Genomic DNA, 22,209 nt, shown 5'->3' on the forward strand with positions numbered 1-22,209 from the left:
AAAAAAAAAAAAAGCATGTCAGCCCTTCAGGATGGAAATGACAATAAAATCTAGCTGTACGTACTTGAGATAAATTAACTGAAAACTCTTTACCTTGTTCTTCCCTTGCAGCTTTCCCAATAAGATGGTTCTGGGAAGAACACATATAAAAGATGTAGCAGCTAAAAGAAAAGTGGAGCTCAACAGCTACATACAGAGTCTGATGAACAGTTCTTCAGAGGTGGCAGAAGTGAGTTCAAATAACCTAAACAAATTCAACGCAAGTTTTCAGATTTTGGTGCTTGTTAACACTTAAACTAATATGTAATGTTGCTTCCAAACTTAGTGTGATCTTCTTTATACATTTTTCCATCCATTACTTCGTGATGAGAAAGTGGAAGGAATAGATGGAATAGCCAGACCTACAGGTAGGTAATGTTTTTTGGGGATATTTATAAATTGGATGACTATAGTATGACAGCTTTGCAATATGATATTTTTTAAGTAATTTTTAAATTAACTGTAGTGTTCTTTCATTGAAAACTTTGCATCCCTGTTTTTCCAAATGTTGCTGTGTACAGTATCAAGGAAATAAAAAAACATACCAAAAATTGCACGGTATTATGGTCATAATGTGATCACTTGGGCTTGCTTATGGCTTGACTGAATTATTCGAGTTTTTACTCTAAATGTTCAAGTTAGTTTTTACATAAGAATGGAAAAATCTTTAAAAACTATAGCCTTGCCTTCTTATTAGGGAACCAGAAATAAAATCAGAAACTGAAGTTGGTCGCAAGGCTTGTATGTTTTTTCCCCGTATATAATAAGTAAGTGTAGTACTGATGAAAACATACGAATATTACAGAGGAAATAATTGTGTACTTTTTCAGATGTAAGTCCATCAAGTCCTACCTCAGGCAAAGTGGGAGGAGAAGTGAAGCTATCCATATCATATAGAAATAGCACTCTGTTTATCATGGTGATGCACATTAAAGACCTGGTAAGTAGAGATACTGAGCTCACTGCCAAAAAGTGTTTCCATTCTGTCCATTACAGTCTTGACTCTGATCCAGGAATGTGAAACTTTGTTCCTCCAAATTTTCCAACTGCTTATTTAAGTGCTGCCTTTGGTTAGCTTGATTGAGAAGTCTAGATACTCAAAAGTAAATATTCAAATAGGTATGCACTAAAAAGTTTTCGAAAACTTGTTTTGTTTTTGGATTGTAGGTTACAGAAGATGGTGCAGATCCAAATCCCTATGTAAAAACATACTTACTTCCCGATACACACAAGACGTCCAAACGCAAAACCAAAATCTCCCGGAAGACAAGAAATCCAACTTTCAATGAAATGGCAAGTTAATTTGTGCAGTAACTCCCTATGGTTTGCTATTGTCTTTTAGTCAAAGTAGTAATTAAAACATTGTCTAAAAAATCTACAAAGATATATAAATGGGAAAGGAATTTGTTTGAAACAATTTGCCTTGTTTAAAAAAAAAACAAAAACAAAACAAAACAAAAAACCAAACACAAACCAAAAAACCCCAACCAAACAAAAAAACCCTAAAGCAACTGAGTAGATAAATGTACTATTACAAGTAAGCAGAAATTTCTTAGACTGACTCCTCAGAGTAATGGGGAGGAGGAAAAGAATCTTAAGACTAAAGATCCCCCTGCCCTGGATTCACTGATTCATCACGTGAAGAAGAATGAATTCAGAAGTCTCGGCATGTAAACAGTACTTCCATCTGAAAATACTGGTCCTTTTTAAACAATGTTGGGAGCACAAAATAAAATAGGAACGTGCTTCAGCCCATCCTCTGAGAAGTGGACATAGTGAATGGTCATAATGTGTAGTTAAAACATCTGTCAGTGGTTAGGCAGGCAGAAGAAAGGGTGGTCTATGTAACTTTGTTTGGATAACCAAAAAATTCTTCTTACCTCCTAGCTTGTGTACAGTGGATACAGCATGGAGACTCTGAAACAGAGAGAACTTCAGTTAAGTGTGCTCAGTGCAGAATCGTTACGTGAGAACTTTTTCTTGGGTGGAATTACACTCTCGCTAAAGGACTTCAATTTGAGCAAGGAGACTATTAACTGGTATCGACTAACTGCTGTACCCTATCTGTGAACTCATTTCTATGCCTGAGTGAGACCAGAACAGTTGTATTCACTTGTCCTTTGTGCATCTTCCTACTCAAAGATAACTTGCACGTCTGAAGAGACTCTGCATTTCAACAGATATGTTGGACCAACATTCATGTAGCCTAATTTGGAGGATTTCTAGAAAACCTGGTTTATGCTTATGCAACATTATCAAAGCATCATTGTAAATGTTTAAGGGTTGCAGTTAAAAGGAGGAGTTTTTAAACCATCCATGGAAATGAAATGAACAGTTTGACCATGCTGGTTGGTTAAACCTTAACTTAATCCTTAGGCCTGTGGATATAGTGCATTTTTGCTTCTAATTTTTGTTACCTGTGTGTCATCCATGGCATGATGCTGGAGAACATCAAAGAAATGATATATTTTAGGACTACAGTCCCACTACTAACTAGACATCACAGAAACAATGATGGGTAAAACTTTAGTGACTTCATGCATACCTATAGAAATGAAGGTGGAAGGGCTGGAGAAATTCCTTAGCATTGCATTTAATCCCAGTTCATTCTTCTCTAAGACTTACTGGAGTGCGTGCCAATAATGGAAGTTGTAAATAATGGTGCCTTATAATTCAAATGCTTCTCTTTTACCTCATTTCTGGTATTTAAATATGTATACATGTGAACTTTCAGCTCCTTAAAAAGGGGGAAAGTTCTCATATTTGATACATTGCAGGTCCTACTGGAAGTATTTTCCTGAGATGTGCTACTTAAAAATAACATCACTTACAACTGATCATCATAGTTAGTGCAACTTAGAAATTTTTTTCTACGCATGGTCTCAGAAATTGAGTGAAGACTGGTTGAATGTGGTGCCGTAGGAAATGGGCCCAGCTTTTCAGTGTTTTGAATTGTCTTGATTTCTAGAATTTCTAAATACTGTAGTGATTAAATGTGGAACAGATTCAAACACTAAATCCACAGTGGCATTGGCACCTGTACCGCCAGGTGAAGGATGGGCTCTAGTTAAAAAGCGTAACTGCTGGATGAATTGCAGGCCAAAAATGAGTTGCAGTAACAGCTTTGAGAGAGGAACTTGGTCACTTCTTTTAACAGCTCACAGCAATACTGTTTCTCACTCCCAGTAAGAATTAATTCCAACTACAAATACTTTTATTCCAAGGAACATTAGATTGGAACTATTTTGTGACGGTGGAGTACAAGTGTCACTATCGCCTCTTAATACCACTGGTTACTTAATTGGGTGTTTCTGCACTACAGCCATACCCTTTTTATTCACCTTAGTGTTTGGAATGATCATTTCTGTCTAAACAAAGCTATGGAGTTGCACACTTCTTTTTAGTACTAAATCTTGAAGCAAGACAACAGCCTATCACCACTGACTGGGACTAGCGTGAATTTTTTTTTCAAGTAAAATATGCAACTATGAATGAAGACGCAATATGGGGAAAGCCTTTGATGTACCCAACACTAAAAACCTATTTCATAATCTAGTTTTTTCCTTTCCCTGCTACTGACCAATCTCCCTTCACTACAGAAGAGAGAAGTAAACTTGAATCTCCTGGTGCCTAAAATATTCATGGTCCAATTTTATAAGAGTTATTACAATTAAGAATATCCTGAATGTTAGAAACTGGGTTGATACTAATGGGCGCTAACACATCCCAGTTTTATTAGGCATCTTGCTAATTAGGCCTATTTTTCATTTAGTATATAGACTGTAAATAAATTATATAACTTACCAGATATATTTCCTGCTTACTTGACGCTTTTGAGACTTACTCCATTCCATCATTAGAATCACAAGTCACTTCAACACAGGAAAGTAGACTACTGTTTTTGTGAAACGTTCCATTGTGAAATAAAATGAAAGCAATATGTACTGCCTTTTTTGCAGTTTGCTATTAAAGCACAGTGTCTTACAGCACAAAATACTAAAGTAATTTAAAAAAGAATATTTGCAGTTTTAACAGTTGTCTGGACTCTGAAGAAAATGTATAGTACTGTATTATTGTTAGCACATGTCCTGACTTCTGATTTAATCTTCTTCATAGCTTAACTCATTTTGTGCCTTTCCCTTCCTTTCCAAAGTAGTCACTGGCTGAAGCTTTTTCTGGTCATGGATTTTTGTCTGTGGGATCTGGCCTTGGCTGCTCCTCCCACACAGAGGAACAGCACCAACCTTGTACCTCTTAGCAGTGTTCTCAATTAAGAAAGAAAAGTGATTGTTGCAATAAGATTTTAATGTACTATATTAAAAAAAAAAAAAGGATGTGAAAGAGGAAAGTACTCACTTGGGGTGAAATTTACCAGTACACTAAGTAGCTGTAGCTTGAAAATGTAGTTTTAACAGCTTTTTGTATATTCTTTAATGAAAAGAAAAAAAAAAAATTCTTTATGCAATGTATGACCTGCAGCCAGAACTACAGCTGTCTAGTCAGACCTTGTTTTGGTATTTCAGAGTTAACAGCTTGTGCTTAGACCTCTTCCTTTTCCCTATTAACCTGGAACTTTGCACTGAAATTTTTATTACTGCCTTTTTACTATCTACAGCTACCTGTCTCTGGATGCACGTGCGCTCTTTTATCGAAAGTCCTTTTCTCTATTTTTACAACTCGGGTTGTGTGGAACCTGCCTTCTCTTACGCGGACACTGTGACTGAGGTAGTGCTAGAGGTGATGAAATTCAGTGAGAGCAAATGGTTTGCCTCCCTTTGTCTGGGTATGTCAGAACCAAATACTTTAAATAAATGAGCTCCTTAGTAAAGGTGTACAGTATCGCCCTCCGTCGTGCCCGTGCCGAGCGGGTTTAATGTGACTCCGTAACTGTCCTGTAAGTATATTAAACACTATTCTCAGAAAAAAAAAATAAAAAATAGAGTGCTGGTCTTCACTGCCCGCCGGGCCTGGCTTGGCCGGGCCAGCCGCCGTTCCTCCCCTCACGCCGCCCAGGGACGGGGGCGCTGCTCCCGCCGGGCCTTGGGCGCCGTGCCCACCCGCGCCACTGATTGGCTGGCGGGCGCGGGGCGGGGCGGGACGAGGTGCTGCCCTGCCCTTTCCTGCGGAAGCGAGGCGGGAAGTGCCGCTGTCTCGCGTCGCTCCTTCTTCTCAGCCGCCGCCATCATGGGTCGCATGCACGCTCCCGGGTAAGCGGCTGCGGCGTGGGGCGGCTGGGAGCTGTTGCGGGTGGCTGAAAGGGCGCCGCGGACGGGTGTGAGAGCAGAAGGGCCGCCGTGGGGGCGGTGGGGCACGTGTGGGGATGGGGTAGGAGGGCTGGGGGCTGTCAGGGTATGGCGGCGGGGGGAGGGAAGGCCGGGCCCGGCGCTGAGGCGCGGGCTGCCTCGGCGGGCCCCGGGCACGGGGGTGCTCGTTGTGCTTGGGCTGCTGCTTCCGGAGCCGCGCTGGTGTGGCCTGCCGTGGCGGCGGCACTGGGCCCAGGCCGTGGAGGGCCCCGCGGGAGGGGCTGGCAGCAGGCCGCCGTGCGGCGGGGGCAGGGCGGCGGTGGAGCTTGCCGGGCCGCGCTCAGCGTGTCATCTGCTTCTTCCCCACAGCAAGGGCCTGTCCCAGTCAGCCCTGCCCTACAGGCGCAGCGTGCCCACGGTGAGTACCTTCGCCGGGCCGCGGCCCTGCGGCCTGCCGGGCGGGCTCCGTCTCTCCTCCGGCCGCTTAGCAGGGCCCACGCAATGAAAGAAAACCAAGGGAGCCGCAGTATTTCGTGTGATCCTTTTTAAATCGTGCTTGATGAAATCTTTAGGATACTGAGGAAGAAAGTGTCGTTTCCTGACCGGGTGACTTCGTGGGCAAAAACGTCTCTTTCTTTTCTTTTCTTTTTTTTTTTTTCCACTCTTTGTTCCTCCCTTTTAAAGTGTTGCTTTGGTTTCTTTTAGTCTGTATGCTGATAACTTCTAGATATTCAATTACTTTCACTCGAGTTTGGTCTTTGCCATCGTGGAGTAAACCGACTGTTTCTGAACCATTAGTAGCAGTGTTTTGTTGGTCAGAGCACTAGCTCAATTTCAGTCTGCCCTTAGTTCATTTAGGGTGCTTCCACTTAAAAAGGTTTACCTGTCAGCTAAATGAGCAGCTGCTTTGCCAGAGGATGTCTTCTTGGAGGATCTGTTTGTTGGCCGAAAGATCTAATTTGTGGTGCACGTGGAAAAGCACCTACTGAAACATGGTTAAATGAAAACTTGAAATTAAAGCACGAAGAATGAAAAAAAAAACCTAAAGTAAGATAACGTGAAGCTGCTTGAAGTACTGCTGATGGCTAAACAGTTTAATAACCATTAGAATGCTCAAATGCTGTATTTGTTTTTTAAAAGCCCTGTGGGTTTTCTGCTTAGTTTCATTTGTGTTCTGTTCTGAATTATAATCTATAGAGCACTTTCAAATATATTTTTTCTGTGCTTTTCAATTTCGTACTTTGATGGTATTAAAAAGGAAAAAAAATTAGGAGCTTTTGTAGCTCATGCAGAGTCAGGATTACCTGCCTTGTTGGTACTGACTTCCACTTAATAATCACAGAAGCAATAGCTCTGTTGGCACATGCTTCTGTTTAACATAGAAGTAATAAAAAAGGCACTGCCCTGTCTTGAGTAGATATATTCATTTCATTTTTGAATTAATTTGCTTACTTAAAATCTGATTTTCACTGATCTCTGTAGGTGCTTTACTAAGAGATGGCTAAATGGTTCTCGATTTCACCTTTATGTCAAAGGAGTTAAGGAGTTCCTTCCCAGTGGCAGTGGTTTTTTTTGCTTCTGTAAATTTGTATGTGTGTTTCAGGTGTGGCAGTTAAAGTGATGATAAACCAGCTAGTTGGAGTTGGGGTGTTTTAAACGGAGACTTTGTTTATTCATCTCTGCCTTCCCCCACCATATTTCACTAGGGTTGTACGTTCACGATATGTGAAGAGTTTCTTTATCATTAGAATTACAATTTCAGTTTTTGATTGTTTTTTCAAGCATTAAAAAGCATCTATTTCAACCATTTATAAAAAGCTTTGACGTAGCTTGTCTGTTCCTCTGTATTAAGCACTGTTTATCAGTTGTAGCTGTGTTTTTTTCCCAATTTTCTTTAGTGGCTGAAACTTACTTCTGATGATGTAAAGGAACAGATCTACAAGCTAGCTAAAAAAGGCCTGACCCCCTCGCAAATCGGTAAGTTTTATGGATCAGTCTTAAATAGAGACAAAAAATATTTTTCTGACTGTAATAATGCAGTTGCTCCTTCAACCTGCATAGGATGACATGCTAAGAAAATACTGGTTTTCTGATGTACTGATGTATTCACTGTGTGGATACCACTAAAAATGTAATATGTCTCATTTTTGCAAAAAGCTTATTTGGTGAAGTAGTTGAAGTTTTTTGTGTGGTTGTTTTTTTTTTTTCAAGCAGAAAATGTAAAGCATCTGTTTACTCTTATAACCTGTCCTTAGGAATGGCCACTAGTCCACCCAGTTTGTTGGAGAAAAACTTGACATCTCATCTTAAAATACCAGTACCTGTGTTTAGGAGCTTACTGAGCCAGGCACTGGAGCTGCATAATAGACTACTTCTCACTAGTTTGGACTCCTCTGGAGCTTTGCTTAAGTGTGTCTGTGCTACAAATTTATGTAGTCTTAAGATATGCAGTGTAATTGAGTGCTATATGAATGTTTTTAATTTTACTTTATTTATTAATGATCTCTGTGGTATAGTATGGGTTTTTTAGAGTAAAGATGTCTATGGCATCTTTGTTAAGTATGGAGAAGAGGGTGGTTGAATACCTAGCTTTAATAAGTCCTGTTGAAAATTTCTCAGTAATAATGTAATACTTACCGTGTTACCTGCCTAAATGTGATAGGTGGCTTGGTTTTCGGTTAATTGCTATCTGATGAAGTGTTTCAGCTTCTCTAAGTTGTGTTTTGCTCACACGCTATCCACCATTTATTTGTTCATGGCTTCCAGCAGAAAGGTATTTTAATTTAAAGAAGTCCTTTTGGATAGCTTGTAACTGTAAGGTTGGTTTCACTAGATTTGTGTAAGATGTTTGGGGTTTTTTCAGTGTGAGATGTAAACATTTGTTTCAGGTGTCATCCTGAGGGATTCTCATGGTGTTGCCCAGGTTCGCTTTGTAACTGGCAACAAAATTTTGAGAATCCTTAAATCGAAGGGACTGGCCCCAGACCTTCCAGAGGATCTTTATCACTTGATCAAGAAAGCTGTTGCTGTGCGTAAACATCTTGAGAGAAACAGAAAGGTGAGTGCTAATTTAAGCAGATAGCACTATGTTTGTTTTTTCATATAATACAGTAGTTTATTTACTACTTAACAAAGCAAAGGCTTTTGGTGTGCTCCCTGTTAGCCACCCCCTTTGAGTAAACTTAGTGGTTCGGGGAGTCATTTTGATGAAGGAGAATGGTCTTTGTCTGTGAAAAGGATCTTAAAAGCATTGCTTAAACCAGGTATTTCTGGTCCTGTTCTGATTTTTACTAGCTTCATCAGACTTTGGTAATGGGCATGTGGAGTTTGTAGCAGTAGCTGTGGATGTTTTACTTTAATAAAGCTCATATGAATTGTGTGTCATTGAGAAGTGAAAAGTAGTGCTTCTTTGTAATGTAGCTTTCTCTTCCAGGATAAAGATGCCAAGTTCCGCCTGATTCTGATTGAGAGCAGAATCCATAGGTTGGCTCGCTACTACAAAACCAAGAGAGTGCTGCCACCCAACTGGAAGTAGTAAGTCTTCTTTTATGTTACTGTTTTCACTGAAGTCTTGTAGGTTTTGTAAGCCATATGCTGGGGCTGTGAGTCAAAGGATCATTGTGGTCACTGTATGTGTATGTAAACCAGGCAGCAATGAATAGATATTTTCATAAATATTTACTGTTTAATTAATGAGAATTTAGCCAACATAGGAGAATGCCCTAGCTTCTCTTCTTCTGAAAAGACTCGGGTACAGTTAGCCAGGTTTTTGAATATGCTGTTTTATACTGTTAAACCAGTATTTTTATTTTAAAAGGAAGAATGAATTCTTTATGCCACAGAATTTAAACAGGTAGTCATTTACTTCAGAACTGGTAGTTAAAGCTTTGAACTGAAGCAGTATTTTTGACAACTAGTTTGAAAAACCGCCTCTGCAATTAATGTTCTCTCTTTCTCTCTCTTTGTCTTTTTAGTGAATCATCGACAGCTTCTGCCCTGGTCGCGTAAGAGCTGGCTATGTGACTAACTGAAAAAATAAATTTTCATTAACTAAGATTGTGTTGTCTCGGTTGGTGTCATCTTAAACTAGAAACTTCTGCTTGTTTAAAGAAGCTGCATGTAAATGGGAAGTTTTCAGGGTGGAGCAGCCACGTGGCCATGATTTCCATATTGCTGTCCTATAGTATTAAATGTAGGCAGTGGTTGCTGGCGTTCTAGGGCAGCTGTACAGTTTGTGTCTGTACTTAAACTGGTTTTTGTGATCTGATAGTCTCGGGTTGGTGAAGTGACCTAGTCATTCACAGCAGATATTTTTTATTCATGTGGGGCTGTGCCTCTGTGTATCCTGTAGGAAGAAAACAATGACAGGAGGAAGAATTGGGAAATGAGGAAATGCAGGAAGGATTATGCAGGAGTAGGGCGTGGGGAGGGAAACAAAATTGGAGAGGTTCATCAATTCGTTGCAGGTTAATATGGATCTGTTCCTTGTGCGGAAAGTTTAAGTAGACCTCAGCCTGTTCCTGACAGTAACTCTGGCTGTCATTTGTAAGTAATTTTAAGAATACTCTGAGATTTGGGTAAATAAGGACAGCAGTTTAGCTCTTCTCAGGTGTTCTGTCTTTACAGAGGTAGTTTACCATAAACAGAAAGGGCTATTGTATAGTCACTTGCTGAGGTTGTGCCTCCCAAGTTCTAAATAGCTTTGACCTTAAGGGTCATCTTTCTGCTGGAGAAATGTGGAGAACAGACTAACAATACTTTTTCCTCTTTTAGGAGAAGATTGCAAATGTAGTTACTCTGAGCTGTTGTGGCTGTTGCTTCTAAGTTTTGGTGCATTGCTTAACTTTTGCCATATTAAAAAATGAAGTAAATTCAGATAAGCCCTAACATTTTTGTAAAGTGTAGTAACCATAACCAGTGGAACCTGGTAACTTCTGGATTTAACTTTGCAGAAAGATGGATTCCTCTGCCCTGATGATGAAGCTAAATACAGACTTCTGATTAAGCGGTTTTTTTTAAAAACAAAATCATGGCATTCCAGTTGAACTCTAAAATGCTGCTGTCTGGTCGGTCTTAAAAACTAAATTACCAGCTTCCGTATGCTGTCAAAATCCTGGCTTTTGTTTCTGAAAGCTTGTGGTGTTGCCAGGCTATATGGGAGGTAGGTGCAATAAACCACTCTCATGGTAATTTAAAACAAACAAAAAAATTTTTTCTGACTCTTTCGGGTTGGAGGTATTGCCAGCTGAAAAGCACTTGGAGACTTAACAGTACTCGGAAATAGCTGCATGTAAATAATGAAAGTACCAGCAGATGGCACTTCGAAACAGTAGTGGTTTTAAGGAGTCACATACTGCCGCTAGTGCCACCTAGATCAAGTGTCAAGGCTGGTGGTCTGACCCGGTGAACAGATGCTGTATTTAGAATTGTAGAACTACTAGGTATGGTACAATGGGTGTGAGCACAGGTGGAACTTGCGCAGTTTTTCTGCTCTGTGCTGCTGAGGTTTCTGTGTGAACACATTCGGTGCTTGTGTTTTCTGGCACTGGGTAGCTGGAGGGGCTGACAGCCGGCCGTGCTGTATGTGGGTGGCAGTTCGGTCACCCAGTGGTGCTGAAAGCTGCTGACCTTGCCAGAAGAAGAGGTAGGGGGGACTGGGGGTGTTGCAGTGATGGGGACTGTGTCAGGAATGGAGGAGAGGGGAGGGTACAGTGTACTTAACTGCCTTGTGTACTTCCAGGAATGAAAATTACCCAGGGACAGATCCTTGGCTTGCAGTAAGATCAGATCCAGGTGTTGAAGGAACTCCTGAGGACAGAGAGAGGGAGGTACACCGTATTTGCTGCCTGTAGAATTTGGCACTCTCTTGTCAAACAATGGTAATGCTGTTGTGACTGTACCGTTACACGCGTACATTTCTGCTGCTTAACATTGCTAAAGGTTCCCTATTTTCTGTAAGTCATATAGACTAGCTTAAGTAAGATGTCCGTTCTCATTAGGATTTCAGTCCCTTACCGCTTTGATTGCTGGAAGAGCTGCACCATCAATCCCGTTCGCCCCAGGGCGTGCAGGTTGTCTGCTTGTGGGAACGGTAGAGCCAAGGCACTGGCAGGGGTGAATCTTCCCTGGGGAGCAGACCCCTGTGAAGCACGATACCGAGTGAGGCTTTGGGAGGATGTGGCCCTACCGCGTGTGTCTGAAGAGCGGAGTATGGGACCAGCAGGAACGTGGTCCTGTGGAAGTGTCGGGTAGGTTTATTACCTGGGGCTGTGGTACAGGACTGCCTGGGTGAAACACTGTCAGGTAGGTTCTGAAGTCCCTGACCGTGTTTGCCGAGAAGCAGGGCTGCCCCGGGCAGCTCAGGGCTTGCAGTCCGCAGCTGCCCACGTACAGCAGAGGTCAGGGCTGCCCGGGAGAGTTAGCAGAGTCTTTCCTGCTGCTCTGGGTAGAGGTAGTGTAACTGCTCCTAGGTGGAGAGATGCGATAATGAGAATAAATCCAGATCTTCAAATAGTTGCCCAAAATGAATTCTTTTTATGAAGCAGCACAAACTGCCCTGTGGTTATCTGCAGGCAGCACCCTGCCTCCCCTCTCCCCCGCAGTCTGGGCTGTTCTGCAGGCTTTGGGCCCCACTGCCCTCTTGCTTTCTCCTGTCATAATGTGTTGTTATGGCTCCTTTTGCCTTGACTTACCCTTCAGAAGCTATGTTTCTGTTTCTGCCTCATTCCCAGTGGCCATTTGTGAATTTGAAATTTGGTATGAATCTGACCAATGGTTTGGGGTTTTTTTCCCCCCTATCCCAGTGTGAGCTTTTTCCTGCATTGTGCCAGGGCATGCATCAGAAAGGAGCTGACGGACCCGCCCCACGTCCAGCTCTCTTGGCCCCTCCGGCACGGTGAAGCCTGCCCTTCCTTCACAGGGGTGCAGGCACTCTGCCTCCACAGCTAGCCATGGTACGTGGGGGCCCCCTCAGCAGCTGCCTGGCCGTGCTGGGCTTTGCTGCTCCATACCAGGCTCGCGTGGCGAGTTTGCTTCACAAAAGCCTCCCCCCAGACTTCAGTCCTTGCCAGCTCTGCAGCTCTCCCAAGGCTGTGGGCTGTGTGGCAGAGGCTCTGCCCTTTGGCTCTGGGTTTGAAGGCTGGCTGCCGAGGTGCCCTTTCCTCTTGCAGAGCCCCTGGTAGCTGTGGTTGTCTGCCATTCCCCGGGAAGGTTTGTCGTAGGGTTTTAAAAACAGTGATGATGATTCTTGCAGTCAGTCACTGCTGGGTCACTGAGGGTAGTAAGGAGAGAACTGGATTACTTCAGGTCTGAAGAATAGAGTTCTCTGTTGGACGTGGCACAGGGAGATGGGACAAGAGCATTCTTTGCGTTTCAGGCTGGTTTTTCCACACAGATTCCCAGCCCTCTCTAATCCATGTTTTTATTCTCAGAAGCATGATGGTCTTCACTCTCTTGCCTTTCTTTGACCTTGGCCTGCACCTTCTCCCTGCCTCCCCTTCCATGTTTCTGAGCTCCGTTTGCCCCTGATGCTTCTGGCTATGTGGCAGAGTTCCTGTTGAGGGAATTTGCCCCTTTTTTTGCAAATCAGTCGAGCCAATGTTCTTCTGTTCCTTTAGGTGACATGAGTTTAGCTTACCCTAACCCGAGTCAGCTAGGGCATCATTCAGATGTATGAAGACGACTTTGTGTTTTCTTCACTTCTGCAGTTCATCCTGGAATGTTAAGTCCAGAAAGGTGAGTCTTTATTCCTGTGGTTAAATCAATAGGTAATTAATGCCAGGCACATTTTCTACCTTCATTTTTAGGACAGAGTTTGAGAAGTGACTGTTAAGTATGGGAAAGATTAACCCTGACAGGGATTTAAGGGAAAGCTTTGATTCGGTCATGTCTGGAGGATGCCTTGGGTGCTAGGTATCTGCTCCTTCTGAAGGATTTTGTGGCGTGTGACTGCTTCCCTTGTGCAGGCAAATCATCTTTTAGCTCTGAATTTTTCAAATTGACTGTTCCTGTTCAGAAGTACTTCTTGTGAAAAATAAGAAAATGCTGGTAATTTGTTTCAAGTAAGGAAACTTAAACACCGGTTGTACAGCTGGTAAGTCATTACCACTGCTGGAAACCATGCATTTCTCTAGCTGAAAAGGGCAAAAAAAAGTCAATCAAGCTATAGTAATAACCATTAGAAAAACAAGAAATTATTTGGATTTATAGCTGTACAGCTGCAAGTATATGCTCTTTTGCTTTTTCTGGAAAACGGCTTCTGAAGTGTGTTTTCAGTTGCATTTTCTGCCAGTAAACTTAACTTTGAGTTTTCAACTCAAAATCATTGCATGCAAGTTAATCCCAAATAGCAAAATGTGAATGAAACATGCACTCTCGATTTTTCTGAGCGAAGGTTTGTGTCACTTTCTCCCACTGTTTTCAGTGTCACTTACAGACCATGAAAAGCAACGTAGTTAGAAAGCACTGCACGTGTTTCTTGGGACTCAAGGGCCGGTTTCTTTCCCCGTCCCCATTTAAATGAAGAGCGGTAGGGCCTGCTGAATTCACCAGAGCAGGTCTGGTACTCCTGCAGCTCTGCGATAGCTGGTGTTTCTGGCTTAGGCTAATGCTGCCTCACGTTCACACAGATGTTTTGTTTCCTTTTCAATGCTGGGATCAAACCAGTGAAAAAATGTGCGCTGTTGCTGGGAAGTCCCTTCAATAACTCTGCAGCATTTGCATAACAATCCGCTGTGCTGCCCTAGTAACCTCCCTCCCCGGCACATATCTTGGCAGTAGGAAATGGTTCAACAATGTTCACTGCACAAATGGCATGTCTGTGAATGTCCTTTTCTTGCTTCCCAAGGATTTCTGGCCGAACCTGTGTTTAGATAAATTAAGTTCCCTCTTTGCTCCCAACCCTCCTCTGTTTTGGGGGGTAAATTTTACTTCTGGTTAGAAATTTATAACCCTTGTAATGAACAGTGTTGCTGACTAGTGTGAGTGCCTTCCTGTCACCACAGGATTTATTAAACACAAACCAGCACAGATGCAGTAACTAGAGCTGAATCGATAGAAAAGGTTAACGTTTAATGGCATAGCAATGCGTATTGGATATGACAATGAACGGTGGCATTGTCCTGCGGGGCTTGGTCACTAGAGAGTAAGTACTGGCAGTCAATTTCTGGAGGCTTGCTTGGTGCTTAGTACAAAAGGAGGTGAAGTACAGCCTGTGACATCAGCCCAGGAGCTTGAGATACTGTGTGGCAAGTAATTAATGTTGGCTGTGCCTGAGGCAAGAGGTGTACCGACATTAAAAGATCACCTGAGTTTTCTAGCGAGTGCTGGTTTTACAGGCTAATATTTTATTCCCTTTGAGGCTGCTCACTCAAGACCCCTTTTCAGGTCAGAATTCTCCTTCTTCAGAGCCAGGAAGGGGCTTTCAAGTTTAGTGCAGCTGTCAGGGATCAATCTCTTTTACAGCTCCTTCAAGTTCTTTATGATGCAGATGAATAATTTCCGTAGATCCTGAGCCCTGTGTTATGCCAGAGGGGGAAGAGGGTGGCTGGTGTTTTGAACTGTAGAAGCTGTTGACTGACTGGGTGAAATAACCAGTGACAGCCATTAAAAATTAATCAGGTTAAATGAACTTGGGAAGGATCCAGGTCTCAGAGGATCAGTTCTGATGGCAAAAGCATTTGAGATCTGCAAGAAAACAGGTGGAAGCATCTCTCATTATAATACGTGTTAGTGGGCACTGGGGCACACCAAAAGCTGCTGTAAAATACAGGCTGTAAAAGAACTTGTTTCCTTGTGAGGTTTTTTCTTTCGTTTGTTTTTCTTTGTTGTTGTTGTTCTTGCTGTTTTTATGAAAAAAAGTAACATCTTCATTTTCCTTAAAATGAAGTCCATCCCATCTTGCTCAGCTCTGCTGGTCTTGGCAAAACTAGGACTATAAATTGGTAAATTTTCAGAAACTGCTGATAAAGTAATACTTATCTTTTGAATCAGATCTTCCATTTACAGCTCAAACTCATGCTACAGATACTCCTGATAATGACCTTAGCAGTAGAATCTGATCTGGATTCTCTTTTTTATTATTATTCTGCGATTAAGCCACACCGTATCTGCAAAGCAATACAAGAATAATATTTAAAAGCAGTATTTAGCTAGTTTCAATCAAGTTAGGCTCTCAAACATATGATTAACAAAAAAAGCCCTTACTAACAAATAACATTCCTGTAATGTGCAAGGAGGTGACTTTCAGTGGCCCCAAATTTCAAGTAGTATTACACTTGGGAGTGTTGTGTAATGACCTAGGAGCAGGCAGTTGCTGGAGAAAGTGTTTAGCTTTCTGGAATTCACTAAAGGTTAAGTGTTGTAAATTGATGCTGCAGGAACACCACTGATGTCTAGCTCTCCCATAGTACTTTTGACCCATAAATGTCAGCGGTTTGTGTGAGAATAGACTATAACCCCACCCTTTCCAGGGTGGTGGAGGCATAAAGCAGGGAAACAGCTTGCCTGGGGCAGTAGGAGAGCTAGGTATGGAGCTCTGATGTCCTAAATCCCAGCCCCTCCTCCTAACACAGTTACACTTTAAACAAAGGTGGATGTTTATATGTAAATGGTAGATGTGGGGAGTGGTGCAGAGTGGAGGAGGGAGGCAGTTTGCAGAAGCATCTGGGGACACAGACCGGGGTACCATAGTGTGACTCGTAGTGGACAACAGTGGGCAGTTACTTTAATCCCTCTTTGCTCTGGTGTATGTGCAAGGTTGAGAGTGGAAGGAACAAAATTCCCCAGCTGCCTCCTGTCCTGAGCGGGGAGTGGGCTGGGCCCGTCTTCCTTCCTTGGTAGAGTGTTGGGGAAATGGAGCCAGACTCTGTCTCGGAGTTTCTGCTCTTGTGGGGCACGTAACTCTGTACTCCTACCAGTTCAGAGCAGGTTGTGATGTGGTCTGATGTCATCTTCTCTTACTCTGTATGGCAATTTTGGAAATAGCAAAGGAGGATATAAAAAGCAGGAAAAGTTAGGTGCTCAGCAATGTTGTACAGTCAAGATGCTGTCACTTCTCAATTTTGAAACTAATTGACTTACGAGTTACGTGGTAAAAAAACTGCACAATAATCCCTTCAATTTAGCTGCCTAATAGACAGGATTCTTAAATTCAATATAGCTGCATAATATACAGGGTTCTTAAATTACCTTACCATAGGTAAAGCCTATATTTCAGTGATCCCTGGAATCGTCTTCCCCTTTTAGCCAACATCGTACCTTCTGCACCTGTGTGATGGAATTCTAAGGGTCGCACATTGGTCTAGTACGAAACTCTGTTTTGGATAAGGATTCCTGTCAGCCTTGCTTCTGGTCTGATCCAGAGATCAACCTAATAGGGTCGAATCTGAGCAGTTTAATGAAACTGTTATTTAAGCAAAGCAATCATGTCCTGCTGCAGTGTTGTTTGGTATTAAACAGCAATTAGATTTGTCTCCCCGACAAAATTGAAAAGCTCATCTGAAAGCAACTGTAATCGGAAATGTCATACTGCAGATACTGATCATAGATATGATTTAACAAAACACAGGCTTTGGCTTCATTTCATCACAATGACGGATAATCCCATGGCATACAGCAGTTTAGTACTGTTTATGTAGCTTGCAGTTTAGGTTCAGAGTATTCCTTTCACTGGCGTGTACACGCTTGTGTTTTTCTTTTACTCTCGTATGTGCCACATGATCAACATCAGTGTTAAACTGGAGTATTCTGCCCGTGTCACTCAGTTGTGTCAAGTAAAATGGCATTTGGGATGATGAGGTTTACCCAAAGTGGTACTTGCTATAACAGCACACCATTGAACTCCAGTCTGAGCTTTTTGCAACGGCTCGCTCGGCGGGTGCACAAGAAATGAAGCAGCAGTTTCAGAAAGCTGCAGTGGTGGTGGTGAGCCATGCAAGAGTCAACACTGACAATAAAGCAGACCTGCTGAAGTAGTGATTAGGGGGGTGTTTACACAGACTGTAGAGGTATATAGCTGGATTTGCCTGCAGGAGAACTTTCACAAGAGATAACTTTGTGGATTGCACCAAGCTCCATCTCCTGGACTCATGCAAATTTGCAAGAATTTTTGGTTAAAAAAAGAAAAAAAAAACCCAACAAACAACTAGAGCATATTGCATGTGTGTCAGCCAGTCTTAAAATGCAGAACTTTGATTAGGCAGAATACTCTGAGTAATAAGCCTTCCTCCATGTATCCTGACCTTTAATCCTCTAACATTTGAGTTAAAAAGATGTTAACAGTGAAAGAAGGCAAGCTCTGTTAGCAACAGAGCAGGTACAAGCAGCTGATATATGTAAAAGAGCTGGCTATCAGTATATTTTTAGTCTTAACGTTTATTTTCATGTGGGCTGGGGGATTGTAGGAGATTCCCTCTTGCTGTATATTTTTGATGGGAAGCTATGGCTGCTGTGAAGAAGCGTTAGGTGTACTGTTGTCCTGGAGGTCTGCAGCATTAGCATCATTCCACATTTTTATGTCCACAAAAAAAGTAACAGACCATGGGTTAGATTGTGCTTGTATTTCAAGCAGTGATTTATTTTCCGCTCCCTGGTCCCCGAGTACTCCTGCGCTTGAAGTGCAGAGACACAGGGAGTATGCTGAAGTGCCTGGAGTCCTGATGTGCGTTACCTGAAGCCTTCTCTGAGCTGTGCCAGATGGGTAGCTGGATAGATAGTCTGAGTGCTGCCTCTTCCATCGCTTCCCTTCCGAGGCAGCGTATGCTGGTGGTCTGCTGAAGACACCTCATTCCCAGGTTGAAAGCCTTTGTCAGAAGAAGCGGTGCCTGGCTCTGGATTACTTCTCCCCAGCGTGTGCTGAAAGGTGCCCCACCTGATTACTGCGCTTCCCATGTCTGGTGGGCGCATTGAGCCCCCTGCATCATTCGTACGCGCAGCGTCCTGTTTAGACGTGGTTCTGTTTGCTGGAGTCCACTGGAGATAGAAGTTAAGGGCCAGCTTAAACAGAAACCTTCCACCTGTTTGAGTTGCAGGCATTGCCGGGAAGTCTGCTTCTGCTCTGCTTTCAAACAAGGGACCGCTATCCTTTTTGATACAGGACACAACGAACTACAGGCATCTCTCTCTGTGGAGGAGGAAGGGAAAACGGATTTGCCACCCAGCTTTTTGCCTCCGTTTCCCAGGCAGGGGAGTGGGCTGCTTCCAGCTATCTGTGTCCAGGCTGGCTCCTGGTGACGGGGAACCTTCTCAGTTCCATGGCTCGAGAAAAGCCAAACGTCATACGTGTTGCTGCCGGCTTTGGCTTGCTCCAGGGGTGAAGATCATGTGAAGAAGCAAATCTCTGTACCTGTGCACTTTGGATATGTTCCCTGTCCCTCGGGTGCAGTGCTGTTTTCTGTTAACTGATCCTGTTCTCTGTGCACTTTGGATACGTTCCCTGTCCAGCAGGTGTAGGGCAGTTTTCTGTTAACTGATCCTGTTCTCCCCGCTCCTGCCGCTGGCATCTTTGGCACCCTTGTTTGCTGTCACCCTGCAGGCAGGATGCAAAATTCTCTCCTTAGGATGCAGTTTAGTACTTGAGCAACGTTGGTGTATTAGCTTGCTACTGCTGAAAGTGCAATCCAGTCTATAATTACTATTGCAGCTCAGCCTGCAGACGCTAGATCTGACATAAGGGAAGGAGGGAAGGAGTGGGAGGCAGAAGAGGATTCCTTTCAGCGCGCAGCTCTGTTAAATGCTCTTTACTGACATGCCGACTGCAGAGTTCAGCGTTGCCTGGCAGCTGGCTCAAAGCAGCACAGAAGTGAGCGGGTGCGCAGGTCACACAACTCGCTCTGTGCTGGAGGAGCCTGGCACATGGGCGTGCTATCAGTCCGTGCATGGCTGCTGTCAGCAACCCAGCGAATCTGGGAAACTGCGTGAGATGAGGAGTTCTGGTCCCGGTAGAGGAGGCTGCTGCCACCAATGCCTTTTCTGGGAGACTCTTCCCCTCCCTGCTGTGTGCCCCACATAAGTCCGTGATAAAAAGGGGAAAGGCCAAGAGAAAGGAACTGCGTCCAGGAGACATCACCCTGGTAGAGTGGTTTTTCCCTTTTTATCGCTGTTCAGATGTTTCCTCCCTCAGTCTTGGATCGCTCTGAGTGCTTTTCTTGTGTTAGAGGTAGCTCTGCCTCTTTACCCTTCAGGGTGATTGAACAGTCACTGGTTTTGTTTTTAATTTTTTCCTCCTCTTTGTCTTTCAAATGTCTACCAAGCCATTGTCATCTTTAGAATTAATATTTACAAACCATTGCTCTTTTATATTTCGCACTTGCTACAAGGCAACATCCAGATTGCACTGTACTCTATGGAGAATTATGAGTGTCTTCGGTAGGGCTGCAGTTTCTGTTCTTACTAAAATAACTCTCATAACAAAGACATCTTTCTTCAAAGTAGCTTCCTTCAATTACACATACACACACACACCTTTTTTTTTCTTTGCTAATGTTAATAATTCAGTATGTGGAAGTGAAGCCTTAAAAGGGAAACAAACACTTTGTGTCCTGACCAGTAAGATGGACCTTTTTGAGTTCAGATTCCCTTGATAAATGCAGTCCATGGTTTGTTGGTGGGCTGTGGTGTGGCCTGAATAACTCTGGAGCATTAAATGCAGCTGTATCATGCTGCCTTAGGAAACCTGGGAGAGGACAGTTCTGTGTGTCAAGGGCCAGGCTTTTAAGCAGTTTGTCCTAACTTTTTTCCATTCCCTTGGAAAAGCCTTTTACTACTGCAGCGTATATGATAATGCCGGCTTTTCCTGTTAAGTAAAGAGTTCTTAGGGAAGGCAATGGGAGCGGTAGGTTTTGCAGAACAGTAATTACTCCAGGCTTCAATACCAGGAACCTTTTGACCTAACAGCCGCGCAGGCGGAATCTGTCGTGTTGAATCCCTCATTCCCCATCCATCCCTGGGAGGCCGCGGAGGTGTCCTGTTCTCTGGTCTGAGGCAAAGGGCTTCCGGATACTTATATATAAACAAGGTCCAAAAGGTAAAATTCATGCGGCACTTCATCTTGAATTATGCATTGAACCTGTTCAGGAATTACTTTCAGACTTCGAGGAAAAGTCGTGAGGGTTAAAAGGCAGGGCTGGGATTAGGTGCTGTTTGAGCACTGCCTCTGCCCCGCCTTGCAGCTTTGCCTGGAGCTGGTTGTTAATTGCCAAGCCTTTGAAAACAATTTTACATTTTGGCTCTGTGTTTTTGTTTCCTCAAGGCCAGCTCTGCCAAAATAGCCCCATTTAACCATTGTTTTGCTTTTAGACCAAATGATCCATACAGGTGTGGGTAGCCAGTGGCTTTGTTTCTGGTTGTTAAAAGCAGGCTGTTTGGTTAGCCAGGATTCTTGATTTCTTCATCAATTCTGGGTGTAAAAGTACAGGCACAAAAATGCAGAGTATTAACGAAGAGTCTTTTGGCCTTATTATTTAGCTTGTCCTTGGATTGGCCCACTCATTACTACCCGGTTACTATTGCTATTATTCTTGTTTAATGAGATAATCCAAATAATCTCATTTCAGTTTCACAGATCATTAGATCCAACACACTTATTAATAAGGCGTTTGTGAGCATTTTATGTCCACTCAGCTGTCTGAATATTTTGTAGCTGGATATGTTTCCTCACAGTATTAACACTTGTCACTATATATTGTCTAACCAGCTGCTGCTTTTTTGTTAATTGCAGCAATAAAAATGTCGTACGCCTTGGGCAGAGGTGTTGACTGTGCTAGCGAAGAGTGGCTCTCACAAGAAGAGAGCTGCCACAGTCTCCCCCCCTAGAAAGGGTCACCTTCCCCGTGCCGGCAGGAACGGGTGGCAGATGCGGGGCTACTTCGCTCCACTGGTGGTAGGATGAGAGCGAGCAGGGACGTTCTCCCGCCGGCTTCCCAATGACAGTCAAAGGCAAGGAAGCCCTAGGGGGACCATCTCGCTCCTTGCTTCCCAGTCGTTTTAGCCAGTGTATTTACCCATGCAGCCAATTATGTGTTCCTTCAGAGCTCTCCCCGGAGTGTGCCAGTCACAGATGCGTGCCCCATGCCTCGTTGGCTGTTTTAAAGTTCCTGGCTGGTGAGATGTGCCTCTGAAGCAGGGAGTGCGGCTCAGGTACATCTGGCAGGACGGCAGGGAGTGCAGGTGTGCCCATGGTTGGAGTATCTGCACTGTCCTGTTACCCCACGTCTCCTGTCGATACCAGTACCTCTGTGTGCTGTCTTAACACTGTGGCTTGGATTCTGCTTTTGCTTAGAGCTAGTAGAGAGGTCCTTGGATAGCTACGTTTGCTGTGCCGTGTTATTTAAACCAAAGAATTGAAATAAACAGGTGTGTGTGGCTGTGCTTTTGTGGCAACGATGAAAAAAACTCCAGATTTTACGCACACATATAGAATTAAATACAAAGAGTAACAAATGCTTTGCTGCTTTCGATAGAGTGAACCTATAGCTCTGGAGGATGTGTGCTTTTCTAGTTGTATCAGTTGGCTACTAAGTGTGACAGTCCTGGTGCTGAAACTGTTGTGCTTTGTCACTGGTTTGAAGACAGGCGTATGCTGCTGGCTCTGACCAGCGATCAAACCATGAAATGACAAAAGCTAAAGGGTTAGAAAAATCAACGCTGTTTCATCATTAGACAAACTGGCGTGGGCTGTCCGAGTAGCTGAGGTTGCCATCCACCCTGTGAGACCCTGCTCCCTGCCGTGTCACCCACGTGTGCCTGTGGTATAAATGGAAGGAGCTGCTAGAAACAACGGTGGGCTGGATGGAGGCTTTGCCCTGGCAAACCATGCACAGCATGCAGGCCACGGCCTATAGTTCTTCTAAAGCTGAAACTTGCTGTACAGGTAAGATCCAAAAAAATGCTGTATTGAACAGCTAACAAATTGTCAGTGTCCAGTGCAGCT

General features: G+C 43.4%; 2 protein-coding genes and 1 long non-coding RNA gene across 7 annotated transcripts in view; all 3 read left to right on the top strand.

Annotated features, from left to right (window-relative positions):
* The window catches only part of PIK3C2A (phosphatidylinositol-4-phosphate 3-kinase catalytic subunit type 2 alpha), a 53,964-nt gene extending 49,102 nt beyond the window's left edge, over nt 1-4,862 (top strand). For all 5 annotated transcript variants that reach the window (XM_037401479.1, XM_037401476.1, XM_037401481.1 and 2 more), the window contains 5 exons: nt 112-229; nt 326-407; nt 870-979; nt 1,207-1,332; nt 1,927-4,862. In XM_037401479.1, coding sequence (XP_037257376.1) covers nt 112-229; nt 326-407; nt 870-979; nt 1,207-1,332; nt 1,927-2,109 — 619 coding nt within the window. In that variant the 3' untranslated portion in view covers nt 2,110-4,862. The remainder of the gene's footprint in view (nt 1-111; nt 230-325; nt 408-869; nt 980-1,206; nt 1,333-1,926) is intronic.
* Nucleotides 4,863-5,125: 263 nt separating this feature from the next.
* RPS13 (ribosomal protein S13) lies at nt 5,126-9,338 on the top strand. Its single transcript, XM_037401482.1, has 6 exons — nt 5,126-5,246; nt 5,652-5,700; nt 7,181-7,259; nt 8,171-8,340; nt 8,716-8,816; nt 9,257-9,338. Exons 1-6 carry the CDS (start codon nt 5,224-5,226, stop codon nt 9,288-9,290), a joined length of 456 nt encoding a protein of 151 aa, XP_037257379.1. The 5' UTR covers nt 5,126-5,223; the 3' UTR covers nt 9,291-9,338.
* A 4,526-nt stretch (nt 9,339-13,864) lies between these two features.
* The window catches only part of LOC119154661, a 33,414-nt gene continuing 25,069 nt past the window's right edge, over nt 13,865-22,209 (top strand). The window contains exon 1 of the long non-coding RNA XR_005106516.1: nt 13,865-22,149. This is a non-coding gene — a long non-coding RNA (uncharacterized LOC119154661). The remainder of the gene's footprint in view (nt 22,150-22,209) is intronic.

Source organism: Falco rusticolus, chromosome 10 (assembly GCF_015220075.1).
Source record: "Falco rusticolus isolate bFalRus1 chromosome 10, bFalRus1.pri, whole genome shotgun sequence".
Lineage (NCBI taxonomy): Eukaryota > Metazoa > Chordata > Aves > Falconiformes > Falconidae > Falco > Falco rusticolus.